Source organism: Urocitellus parryii, chromosome 14 (genome assembly GCF_045843805.1).
Source record: "Urocitellus parryii isolate mUroPar1 chromosome 14, mUroPar1.hap1, whole genome shotgun sequence".
In the NCBI taxonomy this organism is placed as follows: Eukaryota; Metazoa; Chordata; class Mammalia; order Rodentia; family Sciuridae; genus Urocitellus; species Urocitellus parryii.
The window spans coordinates 35,761,203-35,786,390 of record NC_135544.1 but is presented as its reverse complement, the minus strand read 5'-3'; the positions used below and the strand labels follow the sequence as shown (position 1 = coordinate 35,786,390).

At 33.4% G+C, this 25,188-nt stretch overlaps 1 protein-coding gene across 1 annotated transcript in view; it reads right to left on the bottom strand.

The window, feature by feature from the left end:
- Nucleotides 1-3,333: 3,333 nt before the first annotated feature.
- The window catches only part of Vegfc (vascular endothelial growth factor C), a 116,676-nt gene continuing 94,821 nt past the window's right edge, over nt 3,334-25,188 (bottom strand). Inside the window, exons 4-7 of the mRNA XM_026415223.2 lie at nt 24,788-24,939; nt 7,967-8,073; nt 7,338-7,671; nt 3,334-3,758 (exon numbers count right to left, since the gene is read on the bottom strand). Of these exons, the coding sequence (XP_026271008.1) occupies nt 3,647-3,758; nt 7,338-7,671; nt 7,967-8,073; nt 24,788-24,939 (705 nt within the window). The 3' untranslated portion in view covers nt 3,334-3,646. The remainder of the gene's footprint in view (nt 3,759-7,337; nt 7,672-7,966; nt 8,074-24,787; nt 24,940-25,188) is intronic.

Here is a 25,188-nt window from a genome sequence, read left to right as displayed (position 1 = left end):
AGGGAGTGAGCGTGGGAGGAGAGATGGTGGGGGAGAAGCGAAGCGGAGAGGCGGAGAGAGGAATGAGCTCATTTATAATTTCTAACATGAAACATAGTTCCTCTTAATGGGGTCACCAGTCTCAATAATCGTGCTTCCCTGAAATTCTTTTAAAATGTACTTTCTGGTTTTGATTTCCCTTTGTATGTAGTTCAGAACAAATTTTGGAACTTCAAAAATGAGACTGTATACACAGTTTTAACCCAGTTCTTTCCTTTCACAGTTAATGTGCTGAAACTCAGGGGGGTTGGTGATTTGCTCAGGGACACAGCAGAAATGTCAATTTAAAATTTGGGCTTATGACTTCTAGTCCAGCGTTCATTTGCATTAGATCCTTCTACTGCATTATGCTTCTTCAAGCAATGAGTTGTTGACTATGAAACTTGAAGAAGTCATATGAAACCTTGGTTTATACTTCAAGAAGTTAACATGGTTTCTCCCTACTTAAACATATCCAAGATTGCAACAATTCAAACACATAGACAGATTAACTAGTAATGACATTACAAGCAATTATTACTTTCCATTTTGCATGTCACAGACTTAAATAGCTCTTTGGGTATACTACATGCAATTTTAGTATAAAATAATGTTTTATTCAGAACTTTCTAGAATTCACCTATATACGAAAATCAAACCCCTCAAAAAGTGTCCTTTGAAAAATCTAATGAAAGCTCTAACCCCGGGGGACAGCATAGTAATGTAGGAAGTGTGAGCCCAGAGATCTATGTTCACTCTGTGCTAGCACAGACAGACATACAAGGTGGGGGTGTTCACAAGCTTTGGTGCTGTGTTAAAACAGTCACTGCAAAGTGAACTCTCTCACCTGACATATCTCCTTCTTCTCCCTCTCCCATTGAATGAGATTCCTGCAGGAGGATCAAGATGTCCTTGGAGAAAGCCTACAGTGCTAGAGTTTATGTTCATGACCCTCCATCTTCCCTTGAAGCACACTGTTGGTGAACTAGGTCTCACATCCACACCACTCAGACATTTGTTTTTAGTGGTGTTGATATGGAGGACAAAGATTATTTTTAGAAATTCTAATAATGGAATTTGTTTCACTTAAGCACTTAGTAAATGTCATAATCTCCTTCAAAAAAAAAAAAATTGAAAGCTAAATCTTAAACAACCGCTTACCAAAACATTTTTTTCCCCTCCCTCAACTGAATGTAGAGTATTAGGTTTCTGGACATAAAATTCTATTTATAAACTTTCCAAGTTGTGGAAATATTAACTGTTGCTTTGGGCTTCCAGTGTTTTCTCAACTTTGTCCGTCGACTACTTTGGTGTCTGGGGACTCTTTTACAGAACTTATGCAAGTTCCTACTGTGTTTTTTCCCTTTTTGCTGAATCATATTTGCTAATATTATAAACAACTGCTTAGCTTTATCTCTATTCCAGCTTAACAAGCTAAACAAAAATCTCATTCATTACAATGTGTTGAAGTGGGATTTTTATGGTTCACCTAAAATTGTTTGCAAGGATCTGGCAATATATTATTCTTGTCCATGCTACTCTTTCTTTTGAGTCAAAATTTATTACACCTCTGGGGACAAATTTTAATGCTATTTTTTTGGCATGTTTCTAGATTTAACTTTTGGCCTACAGATTTATTAAATTTTTTTTTTGGTTAGCTTATACATTTCAGAAACAGAATTTGGATTATTTTTTGATCTAACATATAATAGTAATTCTAGTATTTGTTGCATGGTCTCAGGAGGCTTACTTAGAATTTCTTTTTTTTTTTAATCAGGCAAATTATATTTCAAATGTATTGAATCTAAAAAAGGATTTGCCAGACTGATGGTAAAGATTAAAAGGATTGTTTTCTTTCCTTTTTTTTTCACTGAAATGAGTGAAAAATAATTGTACTAAAGAGTAGCTGAATTTTAAAGGTAATCATTTTGTGTTCATCCCATCAGAGAGAATGTTATTTATATTGATCCCAACTTTCCTTCTGTAATTCCCCTTGAATTTGTTTTTCTTTCTTTTGAAGAAATTTGAAGAACTCTTTTGTTAACTTTATTCTTCCTCCTTCCCTCCCGTTTCCTATCTTAAGTTTGAAAACTACCTAGACCTTAGTAAGTACATTGAATCTATAATACTTTAGAAGATTCAGAGTAATCTTTACTTAAAAATTGGAATAGTCCATAAATGTATAATTAGATAATTTTGGAAGACTGTTTTGTTTTTGTTTGTTTTCTAACACTTGAAAAAGTCTGACTTCATGAATTGAATGTTGTATGGAGTATGTTACTGGAATTCTGCAAATACCACTTATATAATCTGTCTTAAAAGTTAGTATGGAAATTGCTCAGGATTATTTGTAGGCATTGACCTCCTATTTATACATCTTGGTAAAACAACACACTTTTTTTTTTAAACACAAAGATACTAATATTTTGTATTGCACCAATTAATGATGTTTGGTATATTGATTTTGCTACCTTCTAGAGAGTTCTTTATATAACTTGAGTAAAATAGTTTCTTCTTTAAGGACTAATTTTTTATATACAGCAGCTATGTCACACTAGTATGTAATTAATTCTCTGTCAACATACATATTATTTATTTGGATGTATTTTTGCAAGCAAAATATTTGTCTCCACAGCAAAAAGTACTTCAGTGTGATGCCCTTTTGGAAAAATGAAAACGTGCAGGCTACATGGCTGAAATGTTTCCTTTTTAACCTATATGAGTATTAAATTTTATTTCTAGTTTAGTTTAAATGTGTTCACCAGGAGCACTTCAGTTTGCAAAAAAAAAAAATATTTTAGCTGGTCAAAATAAATTAAATATTAAAAAGAAAAGAGTCCTTTTGATTTAAAGGTAATTTTAAGATGTACTGAAGGATTTTATACCAAACTAAGAGACTGAATGCTTCCACTGCACTAAATAACTATCAATCACATGGACAAGCTAAGCAGACTTATTTCAAAAGATGTTCTGTGTTGATTCATTTAATCCTATAAATTCAAAAGTTTCATATACTGAAATGTTTATAATTATTAACTATATTTAGATAAATTTAAACAAAATGTAATAGCATATTAGTGTCCCTCTGAAACTTTCTTTTACATTTTTTCATAGCAATCAAAATTTGATATCTGGTTGTAGACAAGAACAAGGGCAGCAGAAGACCAATGTTCTCCTACCAGTTTGTGCTTTGAATGTATGATGGTAATGAACTGAACTTACCAACTTATAATACAATTTTCATTTTATTTTAAACATATTTTTGTATGTTATAAAAATATTGATCACAGTGAGCTTTACCAATTGTTATTGCTATAAAAATGAATGCAGAAACAATATTTTTAGTGGAAATAAATTATATAGTCATTCTTTTTTCTTTCTTTCTTTTTTTTTTTAATCACAAGAGAAGAACCTCAGGTGTTTGGTCATTGGCAGAAAACCAGTCTTTGAAAGAGGCACTTTACAGGTGAGCTCCAGTCTATTTCCGTGAAGTTATCCACATGGTTCAGGAACACAGACTTCTGTCTTTGTCACCCCTGCCCCATAGGGTCTCTCTGTTCATAGACAGTTCTAATGTGAAGACAGTTTTTCATGATAGAAAAATGATGAGCTGGAAAACAGGACAGTCTTAGTTTATATGTGATCTTTTCCAATATGAAGGGACACAGCGACACACTTCTTCACTAAATGACAATCCCTGCTCACAGTGTTTCAGTCGGTTGCATGGCCTTCTGTAACAACTAGGAAAACAAAAAGGAAAACATTCATCAAAGACTGAGGCAATGAGTTCATTATGCTACTAATGTACTAAATTATTTTTGACTAAGTTTTCTAAATTTAAACAAGAAAAGAAAATCTTACTATTTTTTTTCAAAAAGTCATTCATAGGTTGACAAATGTTTAAGTTTGTGCTTGTAATCACAAAATTTTAGAGGAATGGAAAAGCCTTTAAAAACATGTCTTGTTGGCTGATGTAATAAATGGAAGGATGGGATATTGTAAGCATTAGTTCTTTTGAAGTGCCTTCTGCTTTGTGGATGAAAGTAACATAAGACAGAAATTATGAAAGTGAATATTTAAGGTCTGCTGATTTACTGTGATCATATAAGCATAGCAGAATTCACAAAAGTCTGGGACATGTATGGGACCCAGACTTCCAGGCAATTAAACCCAGCCATCTTGGCAGAACTGAGGTCCTCAATGAGCAGCCCACCCTCACTCTTCTGTTTCTACTTGGCAGCTGGCTGCATGATGGTGGTTAATTCTCCTTTCTCCTCCTGGGCTCCATGTGAAACAGATTAGAGAGGAAATACTGACCGTTGGGGGTCTCTCTTTTTCCAGCCTAGATTTCCAAATTCTAGTGGTGGTGAAAGAACAAATTACCAATCTGTCAATCTGCTGGCAGCCCTGCTGCTCAAATAAACTGCACTGTCTTTGAAGAACTTTTTGGAATAAGAGTATGCCTAATACGTGGAATGGGTACATAGGAAAAAAATGCAAGACAACTTGAGGTGGAAATCAAAAAGGCACTCTAAGAATATGTAGACACTTAATACTGAATTGTGTCTCTTTTGTTGTAGGAAAGAAAGCATATCTAGTTAACATTTTAAAACACTTCTAAAACCTAAATTCATAATCATAAAATCACTGATATTCTTTTACTACAAAGTGATGCAATTCTCAATGACTAGTGAATTTTGCTGATTAAAGCTGTAGATGAAAGAAAACATGCTCTGCCCTCCACACTTTTGGAATGCATATGCTCCATTTGCTACCACAAAATCTGGAACGGTACCCTTAGAAAGAAAAATGAGCATATGAAATAGTTGCAGTAAATAGAAAGTCATCAGAAAGGATGCATCCTATTTAGAGAAATATGATGATAGAAATCTTTTCTACAAAATTAATATAAGAAATCTGCAGGAAAATATGATTGCTGGTTTTATAGACATAAAAACTGTAGTTTTTTTTTTCAATATGTACTAGACCCACTTAAGAAGGATTCAATATAAAATATAGTTTAATAAGGTTAAAAAAGTCTTAGTATCTATATTCTTCTAGGATAGTAGTGTAATTTCAAAATCTCTTTCTGGTAATTAAAGTAGAAATATGAAAGTAAAATTGGAACATAATTATTGCTTAAGATAGTCTAAAGTGCCTTATAAAAGCCCCATAAGGCAGTTTGGAACAATAAGAAAAGGAAAAATATGATCAGTGAGATACATAGATTCATTGATACCTTTTATTACTGTAACTAAAATGCTGGGGTAGACAGATCTTCAGAAATGTAAATTAAAATGAGAGCACAAAACTCTTTTATCTGTTGAAAAGGCCATTATCAACCCATATTTAAAGAATGAATAGAAAAAAAAAAAAAGAATCCAGTGAAAGCAATTAAAACAAATGGTCTGAAAATGTAGTGGACAACCAGGAAAGCACAAACCACATGCCAGACAAAGAGGTGAGCTTAAGAAAGAAGTAACAGAAAGGCCGACTACAGAAAGACAAAATTATCCACTGGATCTGGCAACTAACAGGCTACTGGTGGCTTAAACATAACCTGAACACAGAGGGCGTTAATCAGACTGAATAAATGGGAGATGAAAGTGGTGAAAGCCAGGGCCACATGCTTAGCTTCTGAGAAGAGCTGAAGCATGCTCAGCATGGCTATAAGATGCTGGTAAAATAGAAGGAACTGCAGAAGTTTCACAAACGAGGGAAAAGGAAGATAGAGTTGAAGATATTAACATATGGAAGCAAGGAGGCAGGACTAACATGGCAAAGCTGAAGGAATTTGGGAGAAAATGTCAAAAGTCTCAAGCCTGTTTTAAACAGCAGTTCACCATGTTCTCTGAGACTCAAGAAGAATAAATTCATAGATTAACATTGTAAGTCCTTGAGTGCAGTAAGCTCATTTATTTCTTGATGAAGAAGAAAACAAAACCAAGGCTTAAGAAATGAGTCTTGAGTAACCATTAATAATATATTAATTCATTTCTCAAATTCTGTTAAATACTTAGTGTAAATATTTTCATTTCTGGATAAAATTCTACCCTAGATGGTACCATCATATCCCTTATGTGTAAGTTGTTTTCTTTTTCTTTCTTTCTTTTTATTTTTTACTTTTTGGTACTTAAGTGACATATCTTTTTTAAGAAGACTTTTTTATTAGTGCATTATAGTTATGCACATTAGTGGACGTTGTAATTACATACTCATACATGCACACAACATAATTTACATCAAAACTGTACCTAAAACAGTTTGTTCTAAATTACATCTTAAAGATTTCATAATTTCTGGCAGGGGCAGGTCTGGATGGCCCAGTTACATTTTTTAAAAATACTACACAAGTCCTCTGACTCATGTTAAACAACACTACCTTAGCCTCTGGGGCAAGGATTTAGTATATTCTGAGCTTGGATCTGCTTTTGGTCTCCAACATAATGGTCTTCCTTTTTTGGGAGCAAAGTCGGTCCTATGAAAGTTTAGCATTGGATAAAAAATATTTTTATTTTATTTTTAGTTGTAACTCTGCCAATATGTCTACCTAGAGGCCTGTTACCATTTCTGTCTTCAGTGAAACTTTTGTCGCCAATAAAGAATTACATTTTTTTAACAGATTGAGTTGCTGTCCTGTATTCCTGGTTATCAAAAATAGTCATGTAGCTTTGGGATTTTGAATTGGTGAATATTCATGACATGTGGAAAAGCATCATACACACACTATGATCTCAATCACACAAAATGGGATGTTGTATCTGTCTACACAGGACCTGGAGGGATATGTCCAACTAAGCTGCTTTTGACTAGATAACTTTGTTCTTTGCTTGTGTTTTTATTTTTCCTGTAATGCACACATTAACTTAAAAAAAATCTATCTAAACATTTTTTTAAAAATCATAATTTGTTTCTCTCCTTGTTTTTTCTTCCAATGAATTACAGTAGATGGGATAGAGAGAGAAGATGGGAGGGGAGGGGAGGGGGGATAGTAGAGGATAGGAAAAGTAGCAGAATACAAAAGTTACTAATAGGGCATTATGTAAAAAGGTGAATTTGTAACTGATGTGATTCTGCAATCTGTATTTGGGGTAAAAATGGGAGTTCATAACTCACTTGAAACTAATGTCTGAAATATGATATGTCAAGAGCCGTGTAAGGTTTTGAACAACCAATAAAAAAAAAAATCATAATTTGTCTTCCAGACCTTATTGGCTTCATTCTTATAAACAAGTGCTAGTTTGGTAAGGAAAGGTGCTCTTGGTTGAGAACATGTTTCTAGTTAAGAGGAATTCATGCTGTTTATGAAGATCTCTTACCTGCACGTCTGATGTTGGAACTTCTTTCCTTTTAAGAGGCATTTCTGGGGATTTTCTGTACATTCACAGGCACATTTTCCAGGATTTAGGGGTTGATTTCTTGGGCAGGTTCTTTTACATACACACTGGCATGTGTTTTCATCAAATTCTCTGTTGGCCCCACATGAGCTGGGGGAAAGTTTGTTTTTACAGATGCACTGGCAGGAGTCTCTGTCTAGTTCTTTATGGGGTCCACAGCTGGCAGGCTGAAGCCCCCCTTTGCAGACACACTGACAAGTCTCTTCATCCAGCTCCTTGTTGGGCCCACAGATGTCGTGGATTCCATCTGCTGAGTCTAGACAAACACAAGACATCTTCACTGTACCTTACTCAGTTCTGGGTGTGATGTGAAACAAGTGTATTTAAAAACATTTTCCTTTTATGGTTTTCATTAAAGGAATGTCCACAAACATGGGCATGTTCCTTTACAAAGAAGCTAAAAATAATACTAATATGAAGTAGGAAGTGTCTTGTTTCATAGTCTCTTATTTCAAAGAATGATGATCTGAATATTGTACATGAGGTTTTAATACTAAAATGTGTTAATCAAAATATAGACCATATATGCACCAAAATAAGATTCTACTTACCATCTCCAGAATTTGAGGAAAAAATGAAATCTTGCTGAGCCAGGCATCTACAGATGTGATTATTCCATATATAATTTGTGGGGCAAGTCTTGTTGGTTGCTTGACACCTTTGGAAGAAAGAGGTAAGGGTAAGCAATAATCTAACCAGCTCATTGAAAGGATTATTGTATCTTTCTCACATATGTATTGTTAATCAATGCATGCTTATTAAAAAATCTTTAAAATACATAAGAATATATAAAATGAAATTTGAATGTTTTCTCTCAAAAACTACCCCTAATGACATCTACTGTCAAATTCTAATACCAAAGGTGCTCATTGTTAGTTATGTAGTCTTAAATGCTTCCAAACTTTTATCTTTTTAAGACAGATATATTTATTTGCATAATCACACAGTACTTTGGATTCTGAAAAAGCATGATAAAACCTTTTATATCATTCTGAATTCTCCCTTTTGTCCCACTAAACAATATGAAGTGGACATCTTTATATCATTTCGTAAAGTCTTCTCCATTACTTTTAGTGGCTGCATAATAATCCATAAATAGGCTGTACTGTTATTCATTTAATTAATTTCTTAGGATAACTATTTAAGTTATTTCCAGTTTGGGGCAATCTCAATGCTGCAGGATGTAATACCCACACCCATACTTGCTTACTGATTTACTTCTGAAGCAGAGATCTCCATGGGTGTAAAATTTCCCTTAATGCAAAACTTCAACTCTATATTTCCACCAAAAAAGTATCCATGTTCATGTTTTGCTTTGTCATTGTTGTCCTGGTCCTCTGCTTCCTTCTCTCTTCCTTTTGTCCTACTCTTCCACCCACCTGCCCACCTGCCTGCCTGCCTTCCTTCCTTCCTTTCTCCCATCTTCCTTCCTTCTCTCTTATCTTACTTCTTTGTTTTAATAAAAGTAGGAACATGAGGGCTTCAACCAAGTACACCAGTCACTCCTTTGATGTTCCAGCTGTCCCACTGTTGGCTCATTGGGACCTCTGCAGGTTGGTGCCTGTACGACGTGAGCCCTTCAGTTCCACAGGTCTGCTCTCTGGGATGAACAGATATTACAAGCTCATCTCACTTATTTTTCCCCCATCCCTGTAATCAACCATTCCTTCAAGGATCTCTTATTATTTTTTCTTTGGAAAATAGCATTTAGAGGCTATCCTTTGTGATTGGGTGTGTCCAGTGCCATCAGATGACGTTACTTTTAGATCTTTTCAGGGAGGCAGAGCTAGAAAATGCAGGTATGCTTCCAGAATGTTTCCCAAGTTAATGTTTATGCATTAGAAGGATTCTTGGCTTTTAGTATTCTAACTTCAGAGTATATACAAACTTCTAACTACATTGTCATGAACGTTGGTGTAGATACCAAGTGGAAACACTTATTTATCCTCTTGAATCTTTCATCTCAATACAAAGTCATAAACAACATGATGTCATGGGAGAATGTTGAGTTGCCCTGCAAGTTGGCAGAACACAAGGTCACATGTAGACCTCTTACAAAGTGCACCGAGTGTAAACAAGCACACTACATGCTTTGGATGTTGCTAGGAAAATGTGCACAGAGTCAGATTCCATGTGATTATACGCCTTTCGAAAATAGATATCTCTTACAGCACAATACAAAGTAATTTTTGACGGAACTACTAAGCCAATCTGCCTTGTGTAACCTTGTCTTCCTTCTGTTTGAACACCACCTCTGAGGGTTTATCAAAGTTTTATTGTTCATCAGTCTCTACAGCAGCTCTAAGACACACAGAATCTCCATTCATTCCTCTCAATTTCTCTTTGCCTAAAACTGTCCCTTTGTCCTTCCTGCACACGGTCATGGTCACCTACAACAAATGGCAATTGCTACTTTAATCCTCACTGCCTACTCCCTTCTTCACTTTCGTCAAGAGACATGTCTCCTTTGGTTTGGTAGTCTATAAGAGGGTGTTTTCTTGAATTTATTTTCTATGTGGTCTTTGCCACACTACATCATAAATAGCTTCTCATATGGCATTCAAACAACGTAAGTAACTACCTACAAAGCAACTGTGTTTTAGTAACAGTCATAATTGCTGGGTGACTAGGAAACAACGTTTAAATATTTTAGATCCTACTGTGATAGTTTGTTACTTTTCCATAGATATCATTGTTTTTGTTGCTTAATAGAAAATCAGTGCTGTTTGGAGTTAACTTACAATTTATTATAATTTTCCCATTTAAAATGATAATAAATGTACTTGCAATGCATGTTTTTGGGAACAGATTATTGATTTTAAGCAAGAGAGTTTTATTCATATTTTTTGGGGGGAGGGAGAAAAGAGCTCATTTTGTTATTTCTAAGTCAGATTCAATATGACTGGTATTTTAACTGTATTCCTTTTACTGATAAGTTCCATATAAATTCTGATTTATAACAATTGTCATATAAACATGTTTTCCATATCATGCATATATTATTATTTTGTCTTTGATTTTAATTTCAAAACTGTAAGATATTTATGTGATTTCAGAGTTAAGACTATGAGAGAATATATACTGAGAAAAATTCATATGCTCCATATCCCAAGCATGGGTTCCTTTGTCTTCACTATTTCTTTTTGAATAAGAAAATACAGTATGGATATATGTGTATTTTTGTCATTTTGTTACATATAACATGATATTATGCATCTATTATTTTAAATCAATCTCTCTCTTTTTACGTAACATTTCCTGGAGAATATTATACCTTCTTAAAAAATTCAGGTAGGAGCTGGAGGTTGTGGTCAGTGGTAGAGTGCTCACCTAGCATGTGTGAGGCACTGGGTTTCATCCTCAGCACCACATAAAAATAAATAAAATAAAGGTATTGTGTCCATCTACAACTAATAATAAATAAATAAATAAATAAATAAATAAATAAATAAATAAATAAATAGAATTTTCAGGTAATCCCAAGGGCAAGTGTCTATTCATTACAGGATTTTGCCTTTATTTTCTGGTTTAATTGTGAACATATATTGTTTCAAATAAATTTACAAATACTTATCACTTTCCAAATGCAATGTCCACAGTTTAATATGTATATTCTTTATCATCCTTCCATCAAATATGAAGCAATTTACAATTAGTTTTATAACAGAAATTCAATGAATTCTGGTGGCAAAAAAAGGTCCTTTAATTTTCCTATAGATGGTGGTAAAACAATTTTGGCCATATTGCCTCGGTGTTGACCTCTACATGGCTTAAATAACACACTGCTGCACTGGCTTTGGGTGGGCACAATATTATGGTGGTGGCAGTAGCAAGACATTATTCATTTTGCCAATGCTTAATTTTATTGCCATTGCCTGAGGCAGTGTTTTTCAGTTGTTGGTTGTAACCCATTTAGTGGATCATGAAATCAATTACATGAGTTGGGAAATACATTTTTATTGTAATAGAATAACATATAATAAAACTCAAGCTACTAGATTTTATGTGGTAAAGAATTCTCTGAAATTTTTTTCAATTATACATAAACACACACAAATATGCATTGTAAACACTACATACACACCCTCCCTGTCTTCCACATGTTGTGCATGTGTATTTGGGCAAGATCAGGTCCACTTATTTTTTAATTGTAGTCTTGAAAATTGAGAAAACACAGATCTAAGCTATTCAAATGACAAAAAAGTGACGAAGATCATCTCAGTTGTTAGCCTATGTGATACTAGTGAATAATGAGATCCTCTACTTCAGGAATATTTATTAATATTCCTGAGTTTAAATATGCATAATTTTTTTTCCTAAATAATATTGAAAATAAAACAACTTCCTGACTCATACACAGGAACAAATACCAAATTTCAACATCTTCAATAGCATAAATTCAAAAGCAAGAACTTTGCGTGTAGAAACAAATATAGGAATCTAATTCTAGAAATGTTATACTAACCAGCAAGATATCTAGTTTTATGGTATTAGATAATGATTTCATGGGGTTATACTAGCTCTTTTGTCTTTGCATGTTCATGATGAATAGAAATACAGACCTCAGAGCAACACTTTCAATTATTACTCAAACGTTTTTGGCAACACAAACTTTACATTACCACCTAATTATAGTTTGCTCAAAGGGAAATAAATATTTTAGTCACTAATAGACTTAAAACTTAATTTGAATTTCTAGAAAAGTATGACTCTAGTGGCTTTGCCAAAAATGGGAAACTATTGCTCATCAATATTAAAACATTTTAATGTTGAAATTGGAAACCCTGCTGAATTCTATTGAATTAAAGAAACATGTATTTATGTAGAATACATTTTCATAATTTCTAAATGAAGCTCTCTGCTTCAAGAGTAGCAAGTTATTAGCATTTATGCTTCTCATGTTAAAAAAAGGGAGTCAAAATTTCTAAAATATTGCTTTTTCAAAATGAAAGGAAATGTTTTCATGGTGGGTAGAAGGTTTAGCACAATGTGCTTATCGCTTGTGTCCTTTAGTCTCCAAAGAATTCTCATGCTATTGAAATTTCTATTCAGAAGAAATTATTTATATGTTTATACATATCAACATTTTTTATAAATAAGTTGCTTTATACATCATATTTATAAAAGTATACTGACTCAAAGATGCATTTTTGTTTGCAAAGCAAAGGGTTGCACAACTATTTGCTAAGTAGATCTATGCTGAAAATCATGTTAACAAATAAACTTTTGTATTTCTTCCCTCTGAAACATGATTGTGATTTTTATGAAGGATAAGTTACTATTAGAAGACTTATCTCAGTAATTATCTCAAAACTTTATTCAACTTTGGTTTGGTAGCTACTGATTTTGCTGATTAAAATCAGAGGACAAGAATTTAAGGGTATATGTATTTCTCAACATGGAGAACAATGCATTCAATAATAAAGTCAATCTTATTTTGCCATTTATCTCTCTTTTGTTAGATCATTTTCTAAATGTTGGATAATAATTGCTAGTGTTTATCCTTTGAACCTTGCAGTAGACTATTTCTTGCATGATATTTTTATGACTTTCATATTCTCTACTTTTGTCACTGGGGTTTTTAGATACTTGGATTCTCTGGCTCCCCAAATCCACATCTAAGGAATAAAAACACACTACCACCTTTTGATTGGCACTGATTAACACTGAGCTGGAACGTTACTCTTTTTGAAACAACTATAATTTTTGCAATATAGTTCCTTTTAAATGAATATGTTTTTTCCAACTTTGTTGAAGCACAATTGACAAATTGTATGTACTGAAGTGATGGTTTGACATGTATATACAGTGTGAAATGATGACCACAAACGAGGTCATTAATATACTTATCACCTTATATATTTGCCTTTTTATTTTGGAGGATGAGAATGAGATCTACTCCTTTAGCAAATTTTATTATCAACACATTATTATTACCTGTCATTATCATGTGGGTGATAACTGGCTTCTAGAGCTTATTTGTCTTATAGCTAATTGCAAGTTTGTACCTACTGATTAATATCTCCTTATTTTTCCCATTCTCTGAACCCTGGTAACCACTCTTTAATTATTTTTTTCTCTAAAGGAAATAAGGTTTACTCTTTTAAATTCATATATAAACAATATCATGTAATATTGGTCTTTCTGTGTTGGCTTATTTGACAAAGCATTACATTATGTAATAGCATTAACAGGATGTGGCAAGATCTTTTTAATATTTCTAATTTAAAATATTAACTGCAAGTTGATTTATGTTAAACTACTTATTGATCTATGTTACTAAATTGCTCCTTAACATACATTGTTAGATCATCAAAATGAATGGTAACATAAATTTAATATGAATTTAACCTGTAACACATAATGACTTCAATAAGAAAATGATTTCTCTGGATATGAACTGTGTTATTAATCAAGTACTTTCTATTGTGGTTCTTTTAATAATGTATTTTCATAAGAACCCAACAGATTAAAATTTTACTGACTGGGTGTCACTATAATCCAGTTATGATCCTCAAGTAGCTATACTACCCTAAAGCTTATGAAATGTGGGATGTAATCCATTAACATTAATGAAACCATTTTTGAAAGCAGCTACTACTCTTGAGCTCTGACAACCTCCTTCAAAGCATCCTCACATCAATCTAATAGGATATTAAAAAGATGCTCTGTATTTCATCAAGAAAACACATATAGGGAACAACAGCTTTGTTCAAAATGTCTTTGAATTATTCTGTACATTTTGAATTTGTTATGCATGGCTTTTAAACACATACTGATTTGCTTATATTTTTACAATTTTCATTATCAGTGAATAGAAAGTAGTTAAGCAAAAGTTGCCTTTAATTAGGGGCTTTAGGTTTAGTACCTCAGTGGTAGAGCATGTGCTTCACATGCATGAAGTCTTGGGTTCAATCCCTAGCACCAAACCAAACTAAAGAACCACAACAAAACCAGTTTTGGTACTAGGCATAGAAATCAGAAATACATTAATCTTGAAGTTCTGTATAAATAGTTAAAAATAAAAAGGTACAATTTTAACAGAAATTTATCAAAATAAAATGCATATACTTTTCTTGACTTGCATTTATTTTTATTAATTTTAAGGAACTTGTGCTTATATGTTTATGCTACTGTTAGCTGTGTATCATTAGTCTATGAACAGAAAAAATGGTGGACAGAGCTGGGCTTGTTTGGATTAAAAGGAAGAGATGGGGGTTAAGACTAATTATGAAAATTCTGTTTTTAGCAATTTCACTAGACTTAATACTAAAATGTCTAATGAAAAAGTTACACTAGTTTTAAAAAGTTGATTGGTATATCTAATATTTTCCTTTTTGTATGATTCTAAATGACTGTTTTCAAGCAGGAAGCTGCCACTGAGAAGCTTACCCACTGTCTGAAACTTGGATACAAAACATGAGTCACTGTGGGGTCACCAATTTGTCAAGTACAGAGCTGCCTGAGTCCTGAACTGGATGGCCACCAAAACTGGGGCATGGGAGAACAAGGAGAGCAGGACAAATATCAAAGCCTATATTTTTCTGCTATTTTTTTATTTGCTTAAATATATAAGGTTAAGAGAAGTGTTATTTGGTTGAAACAAATAAATCTAGTAATTGCTGTATTATCAGCTTGTTAGTTTTTATTTCTGCATTTTAATTCAAGGTAACAGTTTTAGACCAGCAGAGTTGTCTTTACTACATCAAAGCCACACCTCATGAAGAGGAAAACAAACCTGAAATGACAACAAAAGCATTAGAGGGCATCCGAGTGTTGACCTGACATTTAAATAACTGGCGGATGCCAGGAATATGGGCAGAGGAGAAATGAAGAGGTGAATGCAGGATTTTTACAATAGTGAACTGATTCTTTATGATACCTTGAGGGTGTATTTACATTATTAGACATTTGTCCAAAATTTATAGAATGCATAACAAAATAAGGAACTTTAATGTGATCATATCAGTATTGGCTCATTAACAGTAAAAAAATACTAAACTAATGCAAAATGTCAATAAAAATGGTGAATATATTATTAGACAAATTCCAGCAGTCGTTTTCTAAATATTTTAGTAGACATTATTTTTTGAGCAGTTTCAGATTTATGGAAAAATTGAGTGGAAAGTACAGCGAATTCCTGTGCACACCATTATAGACTCACTGCTCCCAGTTTCCCCGAACTTTGTTGTTCTTTCTCCAGTCTATCAGCAAGCCATAGGACTGTTGAGACCTTAATGATCATCTTTTGAAGGTAGAAACCAGACAAGCCAAAGGTAGGCACACTACATTGCAATTACAAAACAATATAATGCTTCAGGGTCTAAAATCTCTTGCATGAGTTCCACTGGTAAATCTATTTATATCAGAGGATTGATAAGTGTGAGACAATATTTACAAAAAGAGCTTTGTGGAAAAGAAGATGAACAGACACCAAGTAAGATTTCACAAATAACTGCACATGAACTTAGGGATTTTAAATTTGCAACGAGAATATTTTAGGACCAGAATTAAATGTACATTACAAAGTGCTGGAAGTGAAATTGTTTCTGCTCAACAGGAGTGGGGCCATCTCCTGATTTAGTTATGGCAGCTCTGTTCTTTCTACATTTGTGTTCTGATATGCCTCAGTAAATTAATGTTATCAAGCTATTCTGTTCATTTCTATTTTAAGAAAAACAATACTGTATCATCTTCAAATTGAAAGAATGGAAAATTGAAATGGGCAAAGGAAAACTCATGGATATTCAAGCTTCTAAGCATTTGGAATGAGAACGCTTTACAGATTGACAGACACTGAACACTCAGTTCCAAACCTAAGGTTGGCTATAAATCCACTCTAGTTCTGGGAAGAGAGATGCAACCTTATAAGAACAATGGTTTCCTTAAACCCCAGTCAGTATAACTTCTTATAAGCAAATAGTTTTTACTTATAATTTTAGTAAATAGTGTGCACATTGTTATAAGAAAATGAAAATCAGTAAACAAAACCACCAATTAACCTTCAGGACAGATTTACCCATTTTCCTCATCTTTCTTTACCCCTTCCTTTTCTCTTTCTCACCAATATGACTCTTCCCTAGAGACAGACCTAATTCATTATCAAGTTGAAATAACATGTCTTCTGTTTTTATATCAGTAAGTTGGATTGTTAAAAACAATCCAAGACACTGTAGCTGTGCTGAAACTTGTCTTGTCTCTCCTCCACCTGCAAAACTTCCTAAGCTACCAAATCATCTGCAAAAAAAGTTAAATTTCCCAGGCTGGTGCTCAAAGCTTCAGAAACATAGTCTTAGCCTTTTAAAATTTAACACCCTTTTGATTTTGCACTTTAAAACTCAATTATATTATGCTTTCCTGTTAATTGTCCTTAGAATGTATTATTTTCTTATGTTTTTAGTCACATTGTCCATGCTAACCAATGAACCCATCAATAAATTTACCATCATTAGTTTCAAGGCACTTGTCTCCTATTCCTATGTGATATGTCTATCTATCTATTGTCCCCTCTCTCCTTTGACTGCACTCTTTTAATGTGCAGCAGACAGACTTCTGTACAGTATATTCTCATAGCAAAAATAAATAAATAAATAAATAATTATTTAGTTAATGGAATATTAATAGCCACCAAATGAACAAACTAGATCTACAAATAGCAATATGATTACATCTCCAAAACATAATGTCAAGAGAAGAAAAATAATGGAGATATTTTAGCATATAATTTGGAACATGCAAGTCCCTATTGTATAATCTCTTGTGTTAAGATAATTCACTCCTCTGTCATAAACACAGAAAAGAAAGAAGGAGTGTAATATTATTTCAGTTTAGGGGTGACTTCTGGGAATAGATGAATGATGATTTGGGGTTTGGGTTATATGTTAAATAAATATGAGGAATATTTCTCTTTTAAAAAGTTTTATTCTAATTTATTACATATGTAGAATGCATTACAATTCATATTATACATATAGAGCACATAAATATGATGAAATATTTCTTAAAATTTCAATTTCAGATGTAATGATGCTTTTTTTTGTCTTTTTGTACTTTCCTATATGTTCACTTTTTTTTAATTTAAAGAAGTTAAAAATGCAGTAATGACCAAATCTCCCCCAAAAGTGGATTATATGTAAAAAAAATTTAGTTTGAATCTCTGCTTTGCTACTTTTTTAGTTGTGTGTTGTTGGGGGATATTTACTTTCTCCCTCTGATACAGTTAATTATGTAATAGGAATAAATAGAAATTTATCTCTGCCCCTCTACTTTGCCTTTTTCCCAAAATGCATTCTTCCTCTCTGAACCTAGTGTGGCAGGTTATTAATAAGCAAACATCATCTGCATTTCATGCCCTTCAACTAATGGAGATGGTCCTTGTCCTTCTTGAACTTTCTGAATATCTGACCCCTCTCACCACTTCCTCCTTCACGGATAGTCTAGCTTTTTTGCCTCAATTGGCTTTCATAGGATCTTCTTTCCCAGTCTTTATCCTGTCTGCTCTTTCTCAGTCTCCTATCACTCTTTCTCAGTCTCCTGCATAGAACACTGCTTCTATTTCTTAAATATTGATTTTCTCATAGCTTCCTCTGCCGCTGTTCCTCTTTTCTTACTTCCTCTATTCCCCTCTACCATTCAGATTTCTTACAGATACTGCAAGCACTCAAACTATGCATGTAACAACTTAATTCTTTTTTTTCAAACTGTTTTTTCCTACTGCTACTGGTGAGTTGTGTCCCCTGTTATTTTGAATGTCACCTATATGGCTTCATTCTCAGCTTATGCCCTTTGAGTACTCCCCATATGTAGCTCCTAAGTCACAGGCTCTCTTACATTTGAAATGTCTTTTCATCCTCAATCCAACTGGCTAGGCCCATGTCTTTATTACTTCTCTCTTGTATTATTTTAAAAGTTTCCTCACTAATTTTCCTATTTCCTGTTTAGTTCCCTCTAATCCATATATCACACTGTTAGCAGGTTGTCCTTTTTCAAATAGTAAAGTGCAGATTCCACACTCTGACATGTATTTTTTAGCAGTTCTCACAAGACTTGAAGGAAAGGCATGCCCTCAGAGTGGCATATGGGATGGTGAAGACCTCTTTACACTCAGGTACATCCTCTCTCTCTCATTTTACTATGGTAGCAAATCCAGCATGCTTCCTTTACCTCACTCATTTCAGTTGTATGTTTATATGGCTGAGTTGTGTGTGGGATTCCTGAGTGGCCATCTTACCTTTCTATTTTCCATTTCTACAGTCTTGCACACCATTATCCTCCAGCAGGCTCCCAAACATTGCATGTTGAATGACTGAATGAAACACAGCCTAGGGTTTTACACACTGATTATGCTAGAAATATCTGTGTGTTTGTACTTTGGCATTATTCATTTTTCAAGACCCAGCAGTTCCTAGTTAGAAGGATGGAAGACTCAACATAAATATCTAATGAACAAATGAATACTACTTCTATTAAGTAGAAAAATTCAGGATATTACTGCTTAATTACACATGGCTCCCTCTTAAAAGGAGAGTCTGTGTGGAAGGGGCCATGGAAATACATGGAATTCTATTCAAAGAAAAACACGAGGAAAGAATTGGAAAGAGAATTACTTGTGAGAATCTCCATATGAATATTAATATATATATGTATAATGTTATATATAATATTTGTAATTATATGCAGTTTTATAGGTGAATAAAGTTTAGTCACAAAAAGGGTTATAGAACTTATTAAAATCTGAAGATCTAGTAATCCAAGAATGAATTGTCCAAACAGTGAGTTGCTACAGTGTCTATGCACTTAAAATGTGCACTGTGGTGTGTATCATGCATGAAGCCACTTCCAGGACTTATATGAACATGAGACGATATGTGGAAGAAGCTTGGTGCTTACCAATATTAGGCAAAATACAACAGTTATAACATAAATATAATACTTATCATCCCTCTTTGACTGGGAGTGCTCTGAAATTAGAGGAAGGCAGACCAACACATCTTAGTTTTCTCACAGTAGCTAGTATATTTGTCTATTTCAGTGACTCTACAAATATATGATTAACTAATTTTATAAATGATTCTTTTAATTATATAATTTTGCTTCATAAATAATGCAAAACAAAAGTTGTGCTACTCATTTAATTTCATAATAATGCAATTAATATTCCATACACTTGAAAAGGCATGTTTTGTCTTCCTCCTGACAATGGCGGTTAAGAGCAAAGGATGTTGCAGAACTAGGACTCAGTCTATACAGCATGGAATTTCAAACACTACAGAAGGGACTTCTCGGAAACCCTACACACACCAAAGGAATCCCAAGAGTCTTAAAGATTTGACTTAATGTCTTAAATATGTTTGATATGAAGATTTTACAAAATCTATAATGTAAGCCTAAATTAATTTCAAAATTATAGTTAATAAAAGGGGACTTTTGCTGGGTGCAGTGGTACATGCCTGTGATCCCAGCATCTCAGGAGGCTGAGACAGGAAGACTGCAAATTTGAAGTCAGCCTCAGCAGCTTAGCAAAGTCCTAACCAACTTAATGAGACCCTGTCTCAAAAAAAAAAAAACAAAAAGGGCTTGGGATGTTCCTCAGTGGTTAAGCACCCCTGGGTTCCATTCCTGGTACCAAAAGTGTGGGGGAGTTCCTCTTGGTTTTTAAAAATCAAATTTATTTTTGATAAATAATTCTTACATATTAAAATGCTCCAATTTTAATTTCACAGTTTAATTAAATTCATGTAGCCATATAACGATGGTCACAATCAAAATACAGAACACTTCTATCAGCCCTCAATGTTCCTTGCACCTTCTAGTCATACCCACTATCCTAGTCATACCCACTGAATTTCTGTCAACCTACATTATATTTGTCTTTTCTAGCATTTCATGTAATTTAAATCACATAGCATATACTCCTTTTAGTCTATCTTATTTCACTAAACTTCATATAATTGAGGTCCATATTATGCATGTCAACAGTTCATTCTTTTTTTATTGCTTAGCAATGTTCTACTATATGGATATACTGTAATTTGTTTATCTATTCATTTTTATAGACATTTGGGTTACTCCTTATTACTGAAAATAAAGACTGTGTACAATTAATTGTGTGGCTTTTCTTCTTAACTCTTAACCAAGGTTAGGATTTTATAGACAGCTATTATATACTCATTGTAAATACATTATTATGGTGCTTTTTAAAAATTAAATTGTGGGCTACAGTTCACAATTGAATGAGGGCACTATTTTAAAAAGTGAAACAAGATAAAAATATTTGGATGAATTATGGGTAATAAAGTAGGCACTCATAATGAGAGTGGAATCCCTAGGGATAAAAATCAGGCATAGGGGGAATGGAAACCTTGAGATTACAATGAATTTTGGTCTCCCCAAACTATTCCTTAGTATTTAATTTACATTGGATTTCATTGGCTATTGCATAAGTAGCATTGGCATTGCAAGACAGATACCCAAGTGTATGGGGAGAAAACTGCAAAATGATAGTAAATAGATGACTGTTGTTGGAGAACTTTCTCTTGACCAACTACACAATCCCAAAGCCATACAGTGGGAAGTACCTGTGTGTGCCACTGTCTGCCATTGGCTGCCTTGTGGGTATTGCTTGTGCTTAGTCCTTTGTGCCTTCAAGTGTGTCTTGAATTTGGAAGTCAAAACAGTTCATATTTTATTATTAATTCTACAAAGTTATGCACAATATCATTAGAAAAAGTTTGACAATATCTAAGTTAATGTCCACCAGCTAAGTTAGTTGTTTTCTCAGATCAAGCAAAATTAAAAGTTAAGTTCACTAGAATGATTTTTAAAGAGTAATTAGTTTTAAGATTATTTTACTTCTTCTAGAAAATTAATGATTTTAAATATTTTAAAAATTGTATTTGTATTATATACTTATATCATTTGCTACTTTGCACATGTAATTTGATATGACCTTAATGTTTCTTGGTAAATTAGTTATGAAGTTACACAATCTATTAATAGATTTGAAAATTTTAATTTAACTTTTAGCTGAAGATTTTTATTTTGTCATTTTAAATTTAGACTGAATCAAAAGTAAGTTTGATACTTCCTTCTTATATATAAAACACAGATATCATACAGTACACAAAGAGATATATAGTATTTTTGTGGTTTTAAAAATTTAATGGTGGTGGGGCTGGGGATGTGGCTCAAGTGGTAGCGCGCTCGACTAGCATGTGTGTGGCCCAGATTCGATCCTCAGCACCACATACAACAAAGATGTTGTGTCCGCCGAAAACTAAAAAATAAATATTAAAAAAATTCTCTCTCTTTCTTTCTTTCTCTTTCTCTCTCTCTCTCTTTAAAAAAAAAAAATAAAAATAATAAAAATTTAATGGTGGAACTATTAGGAAAAAATTCTAAAAAATTCAAAAAAATCAAAAAAGAATCCTTAGGGGCTCATTATGAAAAAGGTTGAGCAATATCACAATAAGGGAAAATAATTTCAAACAATGTAATTTTATATTTATGTAACTAACTACATGTACAATTAGATAGTTATCTATTTTAAAACATTATATACTATATATGTTACATACATATAAAATACTTGTTTGCATATGTATATATTTATACACATGTACAGATTTATCTACATACTTGTAATATTACATGTATTTCTTACTGTAGGTGGTGCTAAACACACAAACACACACACACACACACACACACACACACACACACATACACACACGAAAACACAGGAACCAGGAGATAAATCAGACCTGGATCATAATGATTACAATAAATCTGCTCTTTATGACTGCCATTTGGATGCCAGACACTACGCTAAGCACTGCATAAGCATTCAGTATTTCACTCAATCCTCGCTACACTTTTACATCGACAATCTGTAGTTCAGAGATATGAAAAACCTACCAGTCATCAAAAGCCAATTAGTGGCAGACCTGATTTCTGATTTCTATCTGGCTTACTCTAGAGTCTTCTTGCTATAACTTTCTGTCTCTTCTTGATCTCAAATAGTGCCTAGCATAGTAGTTATATGAACAAATGATGATGAAAGCATGAGTAACACTTGCTCAATGCTTAAAATGAATATAGACAAATAAGTTTTTTTTCAGCTAACAAGCATTTATTGGTCAATATAGAACACTGTTAATTTCACAGCTTTGAAGTGTGCTGCCTGTTTCATCTGTCAAATAAGATGATACTACTGACAGATAATTTTTGAGAGATCATGTATGTAAAGGTCTCAGAACACTGCCATGACTCAGTTATTCCTGAGTATTAATTATCAGGTTATTAGTGGGATATAAACCTACCTGAAAGGTTCTCACAATCCAGTTTCCCATGCAACATTCATAGACCCTGATACAGTCATGTGAGGACAAAGTAAATCCAGTAATTGCTATGGATATTCAAGAAGCAAAGGTGGCTGTGGTATTTTGATGAGACAAATGCAGGAGAAAAGACCTTGACCTGAACTCTGCAAAACAGATTGGGCTTTGGAAAGGCAGAAAAGAAAGGGGACTCATTTGAAGCCAGGGCCAGAATAGAAACAAGATACAGAGCAGGAAATGAGCTTGGTATTCAGGGAATAGGACTTTGTGAAACACAGACTTGGTGAATAACGGAAGACAAAATGAGGAGGAAAGGCCTTTAGCAGGAAAGGATGGTGCAAAATTTGAGTTCAATTCTTTGAGTAGTGGACAATCACTGTTTCTGGTCAGATGAATGAAACAATGCCTTTAAAAGTTTACTTATGGTATCATATAAGAACGGGAGAAAGTCTTAGCACTAAAAACTGGTAACAACACTGCTGCATTAAATTAGACATACCGGCAGAAGAAAGTGGATGCAGGATGAAAGCAATGAAAATGATATATGTTTCCCTTCAAAATAATCAATCATGTTTGGAGGGATAAAAGAAGTCACTAATGACAAGAGTGTATTTCAAGACCTCAATGAATATGAGAGAGAACACTGCTATGAATAACAGAGAAATAAAAGGAATTTAATAAATCTTTAATTTTGTACTTGCAGCTCGTATAACTATACAGCAATGTAAGGTAAGTTTAGATAAAGTTATACAAATCAAGAATATGGCCAGAGCTTCAAATGCAACTTTGGAAAACATGAGCACAAAGATAAAGGCCCAAGCTCTCAGAATGAATGAGCTGCCAAGGGAAATAGGGCCAAGACAATTAAACAGAAGTCTTAGGATTTCAAGGATGAAATCACATATAAAACATCTGCTTTAATTCAGGTGGTAGTGGTTCCTGCTTGTATCAGCATGAATTTATTCACAAATATAAGATCTAAAAGATCTATAAGATCTTTTCTTACATGTCAAGGAGGACAAATATCTGTCAATCAAATGAAGCTATCCCAAAGTTTCCCTAGACAGGGCCTATTATCTGGCACACTAAGAACTGTAAAGAGATTCAGTGGGGAAGATTCCTCTTAGCATATTATGATTGCTGTTGAGTCACCTACGGTGAAAGGTTTTCTGAGATTATTTGTAATACATGTGTTTGTCCACTGATGTACTTATCCTTTTGTTACCAATGTCAGAAATATGTAAGTTTCATTTATATGCATGTTCCCCATGCACTGGAAATCCTAAAGTACAAAGAGCCACATTCCTATTTTGGGGTGGAGAGTTTCTAGGTTTCAAATGGCAGTGCATATTGATTCAACATAAACTATTCACAGAGTCAGGAGTGATGCTCTATCCAGATCCTTCTTATGATGAAATACTGCTATTTGCCAAATTTAAAAATAAGATGGAAGGTAACTTGAATAATAAATAATAGTCTGAATGTTAATTTGAACAAAATGATGAAAAAATTCTTTCAATTAATCCAGCACTATTTTAGTCAATCTTTCCTGGAATAAGAAATTGGAATTACATATTTCAATTAAATTATAACTATATATAAGAAATTATAAAAAAGGTAACTGAATGCAAATAGATGTTCACTTATTTTTTATAATTATCCTTTGCTTTGGACATAAGTCTTATCAAGGATTAAATGATTTGAATTTTAACATCATTTATGAATTAGTGCATTTGATTTCATGAACATTAAATCAGTTCAGCTACCTTACTCTTAGAATGAACAATTGTGGGATGCATGTTACTCTATGGAACTATTTCTTTATTTTGTGAACTATTTTGCCTATAAAATGGGATCCCCTGTTTCTACTTAATTTTATTTTCAGAGCATACTATAGAAAATTTTGTCTTTGTTTTGTATTTGATGCAGAGTATAGCAAATTTCACAAAAACTTCTTTTAATAAACTTGGGTTCGCTTAAAAATAATTTTATATTAGTAGAGGATGCAAAAAAATAGATTTAATTCATACTCACTGTGGTAATGTTGCTGGCAGGGAACGTCTAATAATTGAGTGAACTTGTCTGTAAACATCCAGTTTAGACATGCATCGGCAGGAAGTGTGATTGGCAAAACTGATTGTTACTGGTTTGGGGCCTTGAGAGAGAGGCACTGTAATTTCAAACAACTACAAAGAAGGGACAAAAAGAAGAAAAAATTATATAGATTGCTATAAAGCACTTTTATGGTAAATGTTGGTGTCCAAAAAAAGAGTGAGATTAGTTCCTTATGATTAGGTGGTACTGCATAGCATGCAGGACACCACTACTGCTTTTTATGATTACAAAGTACAAATTGTTTTGCTCCTAAAAAGTATCTTTTATCAGAATAATAAGTAGTTCATAGGTTTATCTCATGTTACTACTAGTTATGAAGC